Genomic DNA, 18,210 nt, shown 5'->3' with positions numbered 1-18,210 from the left:
CGCGGCCTTGTCCCGCCCACACCGCCGGGGCCGGCGCCTGCCGCCGCACTACCACTCCCGGCGTGCCCCGCGCCGTGCCGCGAGGAACCCAGTTGAAGCGGGTGGCGGCGGAGCTCACCCCCTCCCCCCGCCGAAAAGCCCCGAACCAAAACAAAAACAAACCGCCCCCCCCCACCCCGCCCGCCCCCAGCGAGCCCCGGAAATGGCGGCGCCGGGAGGGGGCTCCGCCGGCCGGGGGTGCTGATCCGGCGCCGCGTCCCCCTCCCGTCCCTCCCCGCCCATGGGCGAGACATGGACTACGAGTTCAAGTCGAAGCTGGCGGCCGAGCGCGAGCGGGTGGAGGATCTGTTCGAGTACGAGGGCTGCAAAGTGGGTAGAGGCACCTACGGGCACGTCTACAAGGCCCGCCGCAAGGACGGGTAAGGGCCGCGCGCCGCCAACCGCCGCCGGGGCCGCGCGTCGCCAACCGCCGCCGCTGGCCCCCCCGCAACGCCGTCCGCGCCCGCCCTCCCCCCACCCTCAGCCCGGAAAGTTTCCCGGCACGGGCGGGCAGGTGCGCGGGCTGCCCACGCGTGTCCGTCACCGCCTCGCGGGGTCGCGCTCGCGTCGGGGGTTCTGCCCCGCGAGCAGGAAGCCTGAGGCGGCCGCGACCCGTCGGAGCGCCGCTCCGGTGAGCCGGGCGGCCCCGAGGATGCCGGGCAGCTCCTCCGGCCGCTATAGCCGCGGCTGCGGGATGGGGGCTGGGTGCTCCCGTTTGCGGATCGCCACCTGTCCCCGTAACCCGCAGGAGAGCCACCGCGTCTCTTTGCTCTGCTGTCTACGCGGGCTTGGTCTAGGCGGGTCGCTGAGCCCTCTCATGTCTCTAGATCTTCCTTCTTGCCTCTGAGGGAGAGACGGCTGAAAGGTGTCGTAAGGATACAGCTCGCACGCTGTGGGTTGGAGAGCTCACGCTGCCATTTGGGGTTGCCAAAAGCGTCACAGGCCTCCAGAAGGCACTGATGCAGGGCTGAACTCGGACCCTGGCCCCGTCCTTTTGGAAGGGCCGTTAAGCGCTTTTTCATTTATTGTGTCTTGTGAACGGTGCACAAACGTGGACTGTACTTATAGAAGTGTTCTAAGCACGTTCTAAAGACTCGTAAACCTGAAGTGGCACCCTTCTAGCCAAACGCTGAAGAGCCTTCAATTCCAGGCAGCTGGAACTTTGAAATGACTTAGTGTGGAAAAATGGCTTTTTGGTTGTTTCATGCAGCTCTGGAAGTGATTGATGGCATGCTGCTTTAGATTAATAAAGAAACCTAGGCTTCTTTTTATAGGAGTAAATTGCATTCATGTGTTTCTCAACAATTTAAACTGTGAGCTAAGCGGCTGTAATATCAAAGGGATCAGTAACAGAGTCAGCAGTTTGGCTCAGGTGAGGGACCTGGCACTGAGAGGTGAGCTCTTCTCTGCCTAACTGGCTCTGCAGCCTGAAAAATAGAGCGTAACTAACTCTAAAAAGAAACTTTACTGCCTTCCTGGGTATTACTGCATGAAGGAACGATATAAAAGAGGTAGAATCTCTAGTTTACTGTTTTTATGACCAAAAAAAGACTGTCTCTAGCTTATCTGTCTTGTTTCCTTCAGAATTACAGTGATGCTGCAAAACACCATAAAGGACATATCTTCAAAATCTTTAAGTAGTAGCATGAGAATGTGGATGCCCTGTCCCTGGAGGTGTTCAAGGGCAGATTGGATGGGGCCCAGGGCAGCCTGGTCTAGTATTAAATGGGGAGGTTGGTGGCCCTACATGTGGCAGAGGGGTTGGAGATTCATCATCCTAGAGGTCCCTTCCGACCCTTGCCATTCTGTGATTCTGTGAAATGCAAATAGGCAGTAAATCAGAAGTAAGCATGGCAAAAAGTAGGTTATATCCAGCTTTGATGTACTAGAGCTGTGAGCAGGCCAGCTTGGGAGAGGAAGTGAGAAGTTTCAGTAAGTGGTCAGTTAGATTGAAATGCAGAGTAATGGGACACAAATGTAACTTCACTGTAAGAAGTTAAGTTTTGCTTCGTGAAGCATGGAAACTGGGTTATGGGATAAGAAACTTCACTCTTAATTGGTTTATGTAACTGCTGGACCTTTGGTGAAAATAAGATGTGAACAAGTTAGAAGAATCACTAAGATGAGGTGATTTCTTTATGGGAAGAGAAAAAGCAGATAGCTAAAATATCTTTATGCAGTGGAGCATATTAACCATTAATCTTTAAATTTGTGGGTTTCTTAATGACAGAAACTTTTCCAACAGAAAAACAGAAGCTCAGCAGTGATGCATATTTATTGCGTGCTGATCACTGGGGGATTTTGAGGCACATGTAAAGGAATTCTTCTTTGGCTGATCATGGTCTGCTTCAGTATTTCAAATTTGCAGAGCATTCTTGTATTGGATTCTGGCTACTTGGCATCTCATAGTCAGTTTGCAGCCTCAGGAGGCTGGGGGCACTGAGAGCCTCTGCAGCAATTCCACAGAGAGCCTGTCACTTCATGTTTCAAAAACTTGGCACAGAAGCTTTATGAAATAGTAAAATGTGTTTATACGAAGCTTGGCAAGCTGTTGGATCAAATGCTTGTAAAAGTGGTTGCTTGGGTCTCAGTGAATGGCTTGGGTACAGAAGAAGTTTTTAGGTGAAATAACAACTGAGTTTGGCCTTTTCAACCTGGAGTGGAATATCACTTGGGCGCGTTTCTAGTGAGCTGTTTGATTTCTGTGAAAGTGAAGTATTAAAGCGTTTTTTTTAGTAGGCAGTCAGGTCTGAACAATGTTGGTCTGACATTTGCATGTCATATAAGCATATTGAACACCTGAGTATCTTTTCCAGTAGTGTTTGTGTGGCCTGATGAGATCTAGAAGTATTACCTTTATTATATGCTTAGATAAGTAAGACATCTGGATTGTAAAATCTCAGTATCTATGTAGCCCAGAAGGGGTAGAAAACAGGTCTTTGTGTAAGCTGTCTAATAGCTTATTTTAGTGTTCACTAAAGCTAGACCAGTGGCTTGGAGGGGATGGAAGTAAGAATATGGAAATAAACTTTGTGATTGCAGTCCAGCTGTCAATATTAGGTACTTAGTTTTTCATGTAGCTGGAAAACCTGTTATTTTTGTGTGCATATCGCCTCAACAATAGTATGCTGACTTTGCTAATGTTTCTTTGGACACCAACTCGCATTTGTCCAGTAAAACAAAGCCTACACTTACCCAGTCATGGTTGGTACAGTATGATCCGTTTTGCATTACTTTTCTCGGTACATTCCTTACTTTTTCTTTGCTCAGTTTCAGCCACGATGGTGTTTTTAGTTAGGCTTCCTGTACTTCCTTATTGCAGGGGAGGCAATTTGTAGGAAAAAGCGTGGGTTGGAATTTCTGTTGTTTTTTTGGTGGTGGTGGTGTTGTGTATGTCTGAATTATTTCCCTGTACTCTTTGAGAAGATCGATCTGTCAGTTCACGCCACTGCAGGGTATTTCTGTTCTGTCATCTGTACGTCTGCTCACCTGCAGGAGTGTGTCTGGACATGTCAGCAAGCTGGGAAGGTACTGCTGTTAGTTAGGCAGGAATGCACCAGGAGTAATGGGATTCAGGAGTCAACTGGAAACAGGCTGTTCTTGGTTCTGCAATAGCCAATGTAGCACTTGTAAAAGCTGAGGCAGGTCTGAGGGAGCAAAAGCTCTCTAGTTCTTGCCGCTTGTGCTTGCTTTTAAGCAAACAGCTGAGCTGGCTGCTCTCTGTCACACTGTGGCCGTGTTATATAGAATCATAGAATGGCCTGGGTTGAAAAGGACCACAATGATCATCGAGTTTTAACCCTGTGCTATGTGCAGGGTTGCCTACCACCAGACCAGGCTGCCCAGAGCCACATCCAACGTGGCCTTGAATGCATGCAGGGATGGGGCATCCACAGCCTCCTTGGGCAACCTGTTCCAGTGTCATCACCCTCTGTGTGTAAAACTTCCTCCTAATATCTAACATAAACCTCCCCTGTCTCAGTTACCGTTCTTTGGCTCACTGTATGGCTGTGGACAACAGAGGTTATTAAAACAAAATTGCCAAGAACTCTTAAAAACAAAACAAAAACCTAAATATGTAGTATTTTTAATCCTCACGTTTCAATACACCTTTTAAAAAGTGGGTGGGTGCAGGGAAAAACAGGAATACAGAGCTTCCAATATGGTGTGTGCAGAAGGGCTGGGGGCTGCTGAGGAGTGAGCGCTGCCCCTGTTGACCCCTCCTCTCCTATTAATGAGTACTGAGAGCTTGGAGCTAAAGGGGAGTCTGTGCTACTCCATGCGGTGTCAGTGTGCAGAAGTGTGGATGTCTTAATGCTGGTATGAAGTGCTCACATCATCCAGGGGTTGAGTGAAAGTTAGGGAAGAGAAAGGAAGGGGAAGTCCACAGTCAGAGTAAGTATGAATCTAACCCAAGAATGCTGGCTTTGTTTCCTGCCAAGTAACTTTTAGTTTTACGTTATTATTTTTTAATATTATGAATTGTGTTTGTTCAAAGCAGAAGTGAAAAATCTTGATGAAGAGAGGAATGCTGTGGAGAGCAGCCACGCTGAACCAAACAGGCGTTCCTGTGGTGTGGCTCAGGCAACTGGGATTTCTGCAGACATTGCTGTGTTGCTCAGAGATTGCATCTGGTCACACATATGACCGACATCGCTTTGGTGGTGGAAAACCTGCAGCTTAGAACAGGCAGAGGCAGTCTGTGTAATCTACTAAATCAGTATTAGTGTAACAATGCGCTTCTCCCAAATTGTTGTTCTTCAAAACTTAAATACTGAACTAATCAAGCACAAGTGTGTCAGGAAGTGAAACTCACGCTGGAGTTGACTAAATGCTACAAACAAGCAGTGCTGGGGTTGCAGTCACAGGGCAATGAGTGCTTGGATGCTGCAGCTGCCCTTGCTGTTGAGAGACAGCTCCTTGATGTGGTAAGGAATGTACGTTCTTGAATGTGTACCTACAGCGTTGTGTACCAGTGCAAGTATGTGCTTGTAAGATATTTGAGAGTCTGTGATAAGTTATTCAAACTTCACATTCACTATTTGACATTCTCTGGAACTGAGGTGTTCTGAATTGTCAGTTGTAGTTGCTGTTTGCTACTGCAGCCCTGTGATGATCTGCATCACAGGGATGTTGACCCAAATCGGAGAGCAATGGATATGATCTTGAGCAATTACCTTTCTCTGCTGCAACATCTCTACCTTTAATGGTACTAGGGAAGATGTTTTTTGCTCCTCACTTTCATTGTTTTTTCCCCCTTGAAAAGCTTGCTAGCTTGGGGAAGATAGAATGGCTGAAGGTGTTGTTGGTACCTTGCTATGTGATCTCTTTGTAGCCAGATAAACCTAAATATGGGGTTATGTGCAAATCCTGAGAATGTTTCCTAGCAGTGAGTGGTGTTAACATGTGTGAGAAGAAGCAGGAGAATTAAGAGAAACCTGTATGACTAGTTGTCTGCAGTGCCTTCTCATGGAAAACCCTGAGCTGGGAAGAGCTCATTAGTATTTCATGATTGTGCTGAGAGCTGATAGCACAGCTACACCATGGCTTTGCTTCCTGCCAAAAATGGACCGTGTGAATGGTGATGAGTAATTCTCAGTGCTTCCCACAGGCTCTCGCATGTGATCTCTCCTGTAGTGATTTTGTCCTTTCTCATGTTGCTCTCTGAGCGCAGGGATGAGCCGTGTGGCCTGGGCCTGTCAGAATGCAGGCAGCAATCTGCTGGTGTTTCATTTTATGCTGGGGGGAGGACAAGAGACTTTGGGGCAGTGGCAGGAGATTGAGGGGAAAAATGAGATGAGTGTGGGTGATGATAAGCAGGAGAGGTTGTGTTTGAGAGAGAAACACACGAAGGCTATTGCCAAGTTTGCAGAGTAATACTCATGCAGAAAAAAAACTTCACGCCTATGAAGGAAAACCTCTGTAATAACCTATGAAGGAAAACCTCTCAATATTTAGTGGTTTTTCTTTTTTGTTTTAAAGTAAAAAGAGACAGAGAAGATAAGAAGCATCCTGTCACAGACTGAGGAGTTAAAAGTTTCCTAATAACTGCAGGAAAAGGAAACTAGAGTAAAAAGAGAAATGGGTCCCTTTCTTCATCTTGGTAAGAAGGAACGTTGTGAAGTAGAAGAGGAGCTAGGTTAGAAGCTGAATATTTCTTGTGAACTACTAGGCAGAAATTTAACATGTTGGTGTATTTCTGGGTCATCCACTGTAATCCCTTGTATTGTAGTAGGAGTGTTTCTTTGTGACTTTACTTTCAAGCTTATCACATTATGCATGGTTTAAAAAAGAAGAACTGAGAAATCACCATGATTTAGAATGCTGCAGGCTTGGTTGCCTGCATGACCATTGTTTCTGTGGATTAGTGTAAGCAAATTTCTCTTAGAGACATGGTTAGCACCTTCATTAAATTTTCTAATATCTTCTGAAAGTATATCCTGAAATGATGTTTTTTTCTGTGGCCTTAATCAAACATAACTTTTACAGATGCCATCTGACCCAAGTTTTTGTCCTTTTTTTTTTTTTAACTGTTGAATTCTGCGCTGCAGAGTAGGACTGTAATTACATACACTTACTGCTGCTTGAAGTATAGTTGAGAAGTCATTGCAGACCGTGTATATAATATGGGAAAGGATCTTCATAATATAGGAAAAGATTTTGAAAATCACTTCTAAAGATCCTTTCCTATGTTATATACACTTATGTGTGACTTCCAAAGATGACACAGGCTGCATGGCATCTTCTGAACTGACTGCACTTTTCTGAACTGACACAGGCTGCACTTTTCCAGCTTCTTTTGCAAAATATTAGAACTTAAAGTATTGGAACTTAAAAAGATTAATCCATTTCAGTACCAGCATGTTTGCCTGAAGGAATGCTGAAACTTGTCTGGGGCAACTGCATTTGGATCAAATTGTCTGGCTCAGTGCGTGGCTTTTAGGAAATAAGAACAATTTTTGTGTAGCAAAGGCAAAACCTTTACTGTTTTGACTTGACTTATGAGTGAATGTATCTAAATAATTTAGCTTTAGAAAACACCTCCCTGCTCTGGGGACTTTGTTTATATGGATCATTTGACTGTCAGTTAGATGACTGACAGGTGAAAACGCTAACTGTGATGAAAGTCAAAATAATGACTCTTGTGAGTTCAGCGATCTCAATAGATTCGAGAAGGAGTAATACAGAAACATTTTAGATCCAAATTGGTTGTTATTAACAAAATCCTGTGATAGTCTGTAAATCAGTGGATACTTCTGTATCTGAATTTCTCATTCGTGTTTTTTTAGTCTTTGGTGTGGGAGCATGTCTTTGCTTAAGCTGTACGCTTTGAGATACTGCATGAAATATTAGTGTATCTGATAAGACTGGCTCAAAGGAATGTTGTAAAAGCTAAGTGACCTTTTCAAAATTAGTGGGTGTTTTCTTTACAACTGAAGAAAAAAAACCATGTGTCTTTTCTTACTGTGAGAAAGACTGAAGGAACAGGGATTACTGGAACAGTTGACATTATGAGGAACGTTGCTTGCTTCTGTATTTTTTGGGATTAGTGGTTTTTTAATAAATTTTTGATTAAGGCTACTGCATAACTTCTCATTTCAGTCTCAGTTGTCATCTGTTTTCCACAAGGTTTATGATTTTGGACAGCTTTAGGGTCATTCATTGTGTAGATGAAACCACACAAGAAGTCAAGCATTCCAATAGGCAGAGCCTCAGCTACAGCTGCCTGCACATGCTGGTTTGCAAACTCCTGGGTAAGAGTGTAAATATGAATTGTGGATAGCCTTCATATGCTTTTAAATATAGGTTTTCAGAAACTGGACCTTGTATGCAGTAAGGTTATTTTGTTGATTACCATTCCCTACAAGTAGAAGATGGCAATTGATTTCTTCTTATGGTCAAAGGAAAGTGAACATAATAGGCAATTGACTGGGGGGCAGAAGCTAGATCTTCTGGAAAGGAAACAACGTCCAGTGGTGAAGTAGGACACTGCCACTACTTTGAGGCAATAAATCTGGTTTCCTCATGTATTAATTGCAGAAAAAGTAAGTCCTCTCTACATTGCCAGAAAAGGTTTCCTGCCTGTTCTGTCCCTCCTTCCTTTCCCTGCCCTAACTGGAGTGCCTGCTGCACTCAGGCAGGTAACATAGTACTGACTGCTCTGACTGCAAGTGCCCTTGATCAACTCTCCCATAGCTTTGCAAGGTCATGGAGGCTCGTGCCTGAAGAGATCTGGTGGCACGAAGGCTGCTTTTGAATGAAATGCCAACAGCGAGAGATGAGCTGTTTCACTCCCAAGTAGATCCTCTTAGGAGATGGGCTTCTTACCCGTATGGTTCATGAATTCAAAAATGAAGGTGTTTGGAGAAGGTGATCACCGAGCAGCGTTAAAATTTCAATGAATTCCTATGGGTTGATGATTAGATTTTAGTGCCTTGCTCAGTGAGAAGTGCTGTATTTGTGGCTTTGTTCAGTGCAATTAGTGTAGCAGTGGGTTTCAGTCTCTTTGAATGCTTCTGTTCCTGAAACAGAATTCCTGTATGAGCTGTTACCATGTTCCCAAGGACACTGTCAACTTCAAAGTCAGCTTTGTGTTTGTTCCTTTTATTAAAACCAGTCATTGCAGAGGATAACCAGTTGTTTCGTTGCCCAGTTCTGTCATGCTTCAAATGAGAAACAGAGGTAGACAAATTACCAAATTTAATTTGACCTTCAGTTCATGTCAGTCCAAAGACCATTACAAGTGAAATGCCATTTATTCTACCTCTAGCATGAGTTCAGAGGTGAGGAGGAAAGGTTGGTGTAAAGTTTTGTCTGGGCTATGCTAGCAAGCTACTAAAAGAGCAAGAAAAGCCTGTTCTCACTGTATGATGCATGGACTTCAAGTTCCAAGGAAATCAAGACTGATTTGAGTTCCCTGGGAACAGACAGGGATTACTGGCCAAAGATTGTCTTAATTGTTGGGAAGCAGCGAGGCACTCTTAGCAGCTGGCATACATCTGTAAGGGTATGAAATCTTGATCCTCTGACATTGAAATAAGGGGAAAAAAAATAGAGATGCTTTATTAATATTGGATCTTACTTCTTTCTAATGATTTGGACCGTAGCTTTTGGACATATTTTACGTTATTAACTAGGTCATGAATGTTACCATTGTTATTTAGAATTAGATCCATGTTGTGTTAGTGAGCTTTCATGTAGTTTTGGTAAAGACAGTTGAAGATGTCACGTGTTCTTTGTTCAGTTGGAAAGTCTGAAGAAAAGAAGTTCTGCAGTGTATCAAACTGGAGTTCTTACAAAAGAGCTACAGGCTTCTCAATATTTGGTATTTAAACAGTGTTTTCCTGCCTATAGAAGTTGTAGTATTTAGCTAGATTTGCACTGAAGAAAGAGACCTTGTGTGCTGAGCTGTGGATTCACAGTATGTTTTTACACTATTGTTTTAGGACTTTTAAAATTACTGAAAAACAGATGGCTAATATAATCGAAGGTTGTGGTTAGTCACAAACATTCTTCTTGTAAGTGATTTTATGAAACAAAAGGCAGACTCATTTTTGGCAAAGTTGAAAGGACCCTGGATCTGTGGCCTTGGCACATAATTCACTGATAAGTAAAAGCTTGTTTCTTCTTTCCTTCTGAAGCTTTTTTTCTCCTTGCTGCTTCTCAGATGCAGTAGCCTTTCCAGAAGGGAGGTATTTCCTAAAGCTGTTCATTATCTGTAATCAAGCCTGTCTAGAAAGAAATAAGATAAGGTACAGCTCCATCCCCTGCTTTAATACAGCAAACACTGGCAGAAATTACCTAGAGCGGCAGAATAATTTTACAGCTTTCAAAGTTTAATGTGAACACTCCAGCTTTTAAATATATAAACAGGCTGTCAGGTCTGCTTATGCCAATCTGCTATAACATGAACCTACTCGTTTGAAATTCACAGCTCTCACTCACTCTAGGTATTTTGGAGGCAGCCTAATTTTAGCAGTTACACCAGCCCTGTGGCTGGTTGAGGTCCTGTGTGTCTTCCGCAATGGCTGTGGAGTGGTGGGGCAGTGACTGAAGTTTGCTTTCTTTCCTAAGATGTTTTGTTATTGAAACATAAAGGCTAAGCCATGGCTGATGTGATTTCCAGTTTTCTGTTGTTACAGAGATTTTAAACATCTGTCAATGGCTGTGACTGCAAAATAGTCTCTGTTTGCAGTTAGTCAGTTTCTGTGCTTTTAATTTTATGACTTAGGAACTACAGGAAAGAGGAAAAGAATTTGGTTAGGTCAGAACCAATGATTCTGGACTAGTTTTAGTTGTGTCATGTTGCTGTTAACAAATCTCTGTTCCCCACTCTGTTTGATCCTGTTATAGTGGGGAAAATGAGTATTTTTTCTATGACTTGAGGTGTGGTTAGTGCTCAGATGGCTGTTTTGTCTTTTATCAATCAGCTGTCACCTCATCACATGCACAAAGAGCATCTGCCGTAGGTGGTGTGACAATTGTGTATTTTTTCATACATATTTAGCATCTTTTTTGAGATTCTGTGGAAGGGCATGGTATGAGAAAGTGATGTTTAAAGGCCATCGTCCTGGAAGTGCTTTAAGAAGTTCTCTCCTCTTTAATGTGCATGTCTCCTCTGAGTTTATAGACTGGATTCCGAAGGAATAAGAAGCAGAAGAGCAGCCATGTTAAGTGTTTTTTAAAGGTATACCTGAAGATATTCTACAGAAAATGGAATAAAAGTAGGGTATAGGTCATCTTCTAATAAGATACTGTGATAACACCCAGAGTCTATTCATAGCCTGATGCCAGTGGTACTTTTAACACGAGCCCTTTTACGTGGCTGGGATGTGTCAGATTTTCCAGCAGGCTAAGCTCAGTGTAATTGTTCTTCTGTGTGTTTCTTGCAATGTATGTAATGAAAGGCAGACCTTTTTTTAGAGGCTAGTTGTTGTGAGCAGTTGCTCTGTGTTCAAACATCTTGTACAACTTTTACAGCGTTTATATTGGACTTGATTTTAGAATACTGATTTCAATGAACGAAATTATAAAGTTCTTCTGTATCTTGTGGTGGATGGCTTTTTAATTTCTTAGAAAAAAGCAAGACAAAAATCATTGCTTAAATAAATTCACGAATTAAGAGTACTGAGTTAGCCTTCCTTTGTGCATGCATTTATGCAAATACCTGATGCTGACAAGTGTATTAAAAAACAAACAAAAAACTGTAAAATGATGGAGGAAGATATGCCTAACATTAAGGAGCTTGGTATTATTAGGTTTTGAGAAGGGTGATCTCTAAAATTATGTTGCCTTCCCTGCCTCTTCTGGTATGTTCACAGGTGACAGAAAGGCTTCACGTTTGAGCTCCAGGCTTTGGAAGTAGCGGAGTAAGGAGAAGTGCTGCCTTCTGGTGTGACTGCATGCGTGTGCAAAGGTTGCTGACATCATCTGGGGTGTCTGGAGGGAGACCTGGTAGACTTCTGTGGTCATCAACAGGCTGATTAACTGTGGTGCTGATAAACTGTGTAGCATTCAGGCCCCTTGCTGAAAATTGATATTATGAAGGCGTGGTGAGATGGAAGATCCAGAAATGCAGGGCAGTGTGTGGCACGTGTCCGGTTCTTAAGAGTGTTTTCCTTGTGTATACTTGAATCAAGGTTGGAGATAGTTTTCTAATTGTTTTTGTATTGCATAGTAAAAACTATTGTGTGGTGCAGGTTTGTTTCCTCCTCCCTCTGCTGCTCCCAGTTTTATTTAGGTATGTGGCTGCAGAAGAGATGCAAACTTTGTTTCTCGCATCTCAAATTTAAGACTTCTGATCTGCTGTTGCAGCTGTTGCACACAAAAGGTTTGTTCAGGTCTGCTAGTAAAAACCAAGAGGCTCCATTTGATCAGTATGGTTCCAAAGCATCATGCTAGAAATGTGGAGTTTTGTTTCAGAAGTTCTCATGAATATAACCTGATAAGGCACCATCTCTGTTCTAGAGGTAGAAATAGTTCCTTTAATTCTAGAGGGCAGAAGAATGTAATTGCAACTGGTTTTGGTCTTGACTTCGGTTAAGTCTGTATATCATTTTACATATCACTCATGCCTAGTGTTAAATAAATTTTTCTAAAACACTTTGTCCTATTTTGTCTGTCAGCTTTGAGCCATGTGTCTATAGTTGCTGGTGTATTTTCTTTTTAGGGCCATGGAAAAATGCATGCACTGTGTCTTGTGGGTTTTTTTTTTGTTTCTTGTTTCTGTGTGATTTCTGGCATTACAGCACTTCATGAAAGGCTGTTAAACTTGCTGGAACGTTCTGAAGTACGAAGCTTCCTGCAGCTTCTATTCAAGATAGAAATTTGTTCATCACCACACTCAGAATGATACCATGTGGTGTCAGAGTGTATATCCTGTAGGTGATGAACCATGCCATCTTCCCAGGCAATGTGGATAACACCAGGAGAGGAATGCATGTGGGAGCTGAGACTGCAGGCTGGATGTGAGGACTCTAAAATGACACTGGCCTTGTCTAGTCACCACCTGCTAAGGAGGCTGGCTTTCCACCCTGCCCCATGAATTCAAGCACATGAGGGGATGTGCGTGTCTGCTGCATTCTTTCCTGTGCCCTGTACGTGTGTGCTGCTCTGCTTGCAGCACAGTGAAGCCTCCTACCAGGCTCCCAGGGATGGATCAGCAGGCAGGCCAGCTACACAGCGAGCCCACAGGCATTACTGAGATGCTGAACTTCCCACCACTGGGAAATGAGGCAGAAATTTGGTGGTCTTATCCATTACTTTCATTGAATAACATATATTTATTGAAATTCAATGTGGATACTGTTCTGTAGAAGTAAATGAAGATCGACATGTAGATTCCCGATATCTTTCATTTGTGGCTGGTTGCAGTGTGGCTAAAAGGAGCTGGCTGAGCTGCTGGCTGCATGAGGCTTGGTATGGAGAGAGAGGAAAAGAATAACAGAAAATGACTTCCCTGCTTGCTGAAGAATGTGTACCATAGTGACAGTGCATGCTGATTTTTTTTTTTTGTCTCAATTCTTTCAGACTAAAGGGTACTTCTACTGCATAGGAAAGACTGAAGTGTAAGAACTCTTCCTTTCTGGAAGGATTAGAACACTTTTTCCAGTTAATTCTAGACCTTCTCACTTTTACTGCTGCTAATACTTAAGAGGCTGCGGCCATGTGCTCTGTAGCTGTGAGCAGCTTGTGCCTGTTAGCCAGTGCCAGATGTGATCCACGTAGTGGCTTTGTTCCTGCAATACTTAGTGATCTGCGTACCATGGAAGGTTTTTCAGTTAATGTCTAGGTTCACTTTGGTGTCCTGTCTTTGCTAGTGGAGGGAAAGAGGTTTGTAACTGGGTTGATCTCTGGCTGACTGCTGAACTTTATGCTATGTGGCAACAATTAAACAATATGGTTAGAGTGTAACAAGCTGTAGGATGTGGTGTTACCCCGGTACTTTGCTCTAAGAACACTGAGCTGCGTAGTTTTCCCAGGCTTTGTCCTACAAACTCAGAATTATTCTGTGAATGTTGCTTAGAGAAGGAAATTGTTTTTTTCTGTTAAGTTTTTTTTTTTTTTTTTCCTGGCTGGATACTGGAATGTTTTTATTGTGTGTTTCAAGATGCTGTATGATTTTTTTTTTTTTTTTTTTTTTAGTTTGCAGTGCCATGCATTTATACAAATAACAATTTTCTTAAATATAGTATAATGTTAATATCTGTATTAACTGATGTAATAGTCATAACTGCAGTTTCACTGTGATTTATAGGCAGTTCTTCTGTGGATAATTAATAATGAATTTGGTATGTATGTTAAATTAAATGTGAATTCAAGAGAATCCATCGCTAAAAGTTTAAGAACTTGAACAATATGGATAAAACAATAGTTTGAATCATGTGAAATTTTAAGGTCCTTGTTTTTTTCTCCATATGATCTTGGGCAAAGTTGTTTCTAGTCTTCCATTGCCTTGTATGTAAAAGTTTCTCATCTGATGAGACTACTCTGAAGTGCAATTGCAGTAGGTAAGACAGTGTGATTTTACAGATGTGACAGTTGCGACCTGCTGTAGGGAACCTGCTTTGGCAGGGGGGTTGGACTCGATGATCTCTGGAGGTCCCTTCCAACCCCTACGATTCTGTGATTCTGTGATGCCCTTGAAATGTTTTAATTATTCTAAATCATCTGAACTGCACCTTTAATTTTTTTTTTTAAAACCTATGGAAAAGAAAAACCAAAAGCGTTATCTGAAGATAAAATAATCGTAATTTCATTTCCTGCATTGAATACTGCAAAATGGAAATAAAACCAATTGAGTAAAACGTTGTGGGGACAGGACAGTGTTCTCCTTTGCACTATACAAGCTAAAATGTTATCTTTTTTGGCCAGGGAAGAAAGCATGAGGTGAAGGATGAGGTTACAGCCTGACACCACTATGGATTTTTGAAACGAGAGGTTCTGAATTGTTGCTGGTAGGCCTTGAGGAGCCTTGTGCTCAGTAACCTGGAGTACAGTCAGGAAGTTTTGAGGAGTAACTCCCATCATCAGGTTTTTATTTTATTTTATTTTGTTGAAAAGTTGTTTGTTCTTAAAATAGCATAAGTTGAAGTGCTTCTGGAACGAGCAACAACAATTTTTACCCCCTAGGCTGAGAGCAATTTAGTTTTTCTGGGTAGTAAAATGAAATGGTGTGGGACTGGAAAGAAGGGAAAGTTGCTGTAGGGAATTTAGGAGATTGCGAGTTACTGAGTTGTCCAGAGGTTGTAATTGGTGAGCCAATGTAAGTGCATAAGTACCATGGGTAATGGTGCTTTCTAAACACCCACTTATTGCAGCTGAATCCTACCAAACCTTTCTATAAGCATTAAGGAGATAATGTTGTATCACGAGAGCTGCTCTGAAAGCAGTACCTCCTATTTCATTATGTTGGCCTGTGATGTCAGAGGTGGATGTTGGTGGTACGGCAGTAGAGGTTGAACCTTCTTGCCAGTATTCCAGCATGTGCTGTTGCCATGTGACTGATGGCAGCAGGGGGACAGTCTGAAGTATGTATGAAGAAGAGGTGTGTTATTGAGTTCCTCCATGTGGAAAAAATTGCTTTCACTGTCATTCATTAATACTTGCTGAACATTGATGGAGACCAAACAGTGGACGTGAGGTGGTAGGTGCTGCGTTTCGGCAGTGGTGACAGTGACAGTGGATCACCTCGGCTGGTGTAGGCTGCTGCTGGCTCAGCATACAGGCTCTTGTTCATCATTGTCAGAAATGCATAACTAAAGGTGGCGACTGTGTTGAAAAATTGTGTTTTGTAGCTGAGAATTTGCTCTATTATATGGTATTATTGTGCTCTCTGTGCCTGTTGTAGTTTCCATGGAAATAAATGGGAGGCATTACTTTCAGACTGACCTACATACTACTCATTTGCCTGTCCTATTTGCTTTCCTGCAACCTGCTACAAACTGCAGTTGTTTCATGTTCTTCAACTTTGCACTTCAGAGCGCAGTGTTTCATACAATGTGTAGGGGTCTGTGATAGCAGGCGCTCAGCAGGAGTCCTGTACTTTTGGGTCTGGCAAATGCAGACTTGCCTGGTGAAATTCACATTTCGCTTTTGGCATGCTATTATGTTTTAATTTAAAACTTGATTGACGGTGGCTCATAAATTCAAGTAAGATCCTTGTAGTTTCTAGATACTTTCAGGGGAGTTTTCCAGGCGTGGGATGCGTGCTGCTTCTTTGTGATAGCCACTGTCTGAGAATTGTAGGAAAAGTCTGTAGATCTATTTGCAGTTATTGTTATCATTTAGAGAGAGATGGAGACAGGTTAGCAACATTTATTTATGAAGGAGATTTTGTTTGTAGTGTTTGAAATCGGTATTTAAAGGGAAGCCTTTAAGCCTTGAATGTCTTAATGTAATTTATGCATAAAAAATAGGCTTTTAGCTTCTTGATCTAGAACAAATAAAAATAAATCATTGTACTTGTATTATTGATATGACATAAGTCAGAGCTAAAAAGATTCTTTTTTTTTTTTTTTTTTTTTTTTTTCTTTTTTTTTTGTACAGAAAAGATGAAAAGGAGTATGCACTGAAGCAAATTGAAGGTACAGGGATATCCATGTCGGCCTGTAGAGAGATTGCAGTAAGTGTACTTAAACAAAACTATTTTTAATAACATTCTTATTCAACAAGTATTTTAATTTTCTCTGCAGTAAGACTATGTAAATGTTTTCCTTGAAGTATGCAAGTATGAAAGTTAATCAAACATGAGCTTTTCTTAAAATACTTTGTAAATTACAAATTCTTTTCTGGTGTGTGGAAAGAGACATTCTTGCTAGGTTAATGGTAATGGCCTTCTCTGGTATTTTGTCTTGCATGCTTTTGTGTTGAGAAGGAAATAAATGTGACCCTTTTAATCAAGGTTTGTTTCAAAACTGGGTGGTTTTAAAATGACTTGTAAGAAAATGGTTTTGAAAGATTACAACTGTCATTACAAGTCAGCTTGCTAACAGTGTATTTTATGTCAGACTAATGGTTTGGTACCTGATAACAGCTTGTTTTCCTCGTTCCTTTTTTGCTTTGCTAAGTACGGAGAAGTTTCATAGCAAAATAAAAACAGCTTTACTTGTATTTTTATTACATGTATCTTAAGGGAAAAAAAGAGGGCACAGTAGTGCTCATATGTACATATATTTATATAAACTCCTTCAAAGTTGGTAAGAATTAGATGTTTTTCTGTGAGGATCAAAAACATTTAAAGAGCGAGTTCTGACTGAAAATATGCAGTAGTGTTGAAATGCTGGATAATGAGTAAAATTTTGCAGTGCAAGAATTTCCTGCATTACAACATGAGTGCATTTGCTTGATTAAATATTTACCTTCTTTGAATGCTGTCAGTATGCTGAGGGCTTTTGGAAATATAAGGCACCATTTGTGCCTACAGCTTTTTATAAGCTGGTGCTGTTGTGCAGATGTACAGTATTCAGGTGCTCAATACATTGTGAAGCATTAGAAATCTGTGATGTTCACAAACTGAGCAGTACTGTGTTCAGCACAGTGCACACAGTAATTCTGTGTCAAGGGCCATAACAGATAAAAATACTGTCCTTTTAAAGTGCTTGTCACTGCAAGGTCAAGGTCACTGAGGGATTTGAGAGTTGGCTCCATTGCTGTTGATTGCTTTACACAAAATCTACTCAGTGGCCTTTTTGCTAATATTTCTGCCTAAGTCTGTTTTGACAGCAGTGAAGTATTTTTCAGTTTCTTCGTCTCCATAGTAGTATGATTTAAAACAGACAAAAGACAAGAATCAGTGTGTGGAATATAGTCCAGAGGAGACTTTTGTCATGATAGCACTGTGGTACGGAGCCGGTCCTGCCAGACACAACATTGTGAGGAAATAGTGTCAGATTACTTTGTCCTCTAACCATATATCATCATTTCATTCCTTAATTATTTGTTTTTAAATTGTTCAAGCTTTGTGCAAATAGCAGTTGCATAAATTGTTTAGATCCTCTCAATAGTTACTCTTTTAATTCTTCCTTGGATGTTATTTTACTCTTCTCTAAAGTTCATAGTAAAACACTGTAACTGGGGATAAGTAGCAGATCGCTGCCTGCCTCAATGAAATTTCTGGGTTGTCAAATATTAGAAATATGTAAATGGTAAAGATGAAATAATTGGAAAAGAAGTGGTTATTTTTCTAGCAAACAGGCAGGATCAAAGGTGTTTTCCACAAAGAGAAGAAGATTTATAACTAATGCATTGATTGTTAATCTTGTATTTAAAAGTGTAGTGTTTACTGATTAAGAAAGGAATATTAGCCTGAAAAGAAGTGGTTTTAAAATGTCATGGGTATAGTTCTTTTGACATTTAACTTCAACCAACCAACCACAAAAAAAAAAAAAAAAAAAAAAAAAAAAAAAAAAAAAAAAAAAAAAAAAAAAAAAAAAAAAAAAAAAAAAAAAAAAAAACCAAACACAGCACTCATTCTTTCTTCTCTAATGTTCTTTGAAAGCTCTGCAGATGTAAGAAACACTGGTATACTCAACTGTGTTTTGTTCAGAATGATTTAGTAGTTCTGTAACCTGAAAACACTGACAGTGTGATTGAGGAATATATTACTGAATTGAAAGGCATTTGAGTGCTGTGATTCAAGACTGGTTTGTATGTAGTATTGCCTAAATACTC

The 18,210-nt window shown here is 41.5% G+C and overlaps 1 protein-coding gene across 2 annotated transcripts in view; it reads left to right on the top strand.

Moving 5' to 3' along the window:
* Positions 1–226: 226 nt before the first annotated feature.
* Positions 227–18,210, top strand: part of CDK19 (cyclin dependent kinase 19) — a 112,656-nt gene continuing 94,672 nt past the window's right edge. For both annotated transcript variants that reach the window (XM_042814240.1, XM_042814235.1), the window contains exons 1-2: positions 227–419; positions 16,087–16,162. In XM_042814240.1, coding sequence (XP_042670174.1) covers positions 292–419; positions 16,087–16,162 — 204 coding nt within the window. In that variant the 5' untranslated portion in view covers positions 227–291. The remainder of the gene's footprint in view (positions 420–16,086; positions 16,163–18,210) is intronic.

This window comes from Centrocercus urophasianus, unplaced genomic scaffold, assembly GCF_019232065.1.
Source record: "Centrocercus urophasianus isolate 14NV4802_14NV808 unplaced genomic scaffold, USGS_Curo_1.0 seq_10, whole genome shotgun sequence".
NCBI lineage: Eukaryota > Metazoa > Chordata > Aves > Galliformes > Phasianidae > Centrocercus > Centrocercus urophasianus.
Note: the sequence above shows the minus strand (reverse complement) of the source record. Positions and strands in the feature narration are given on the sequence as shown.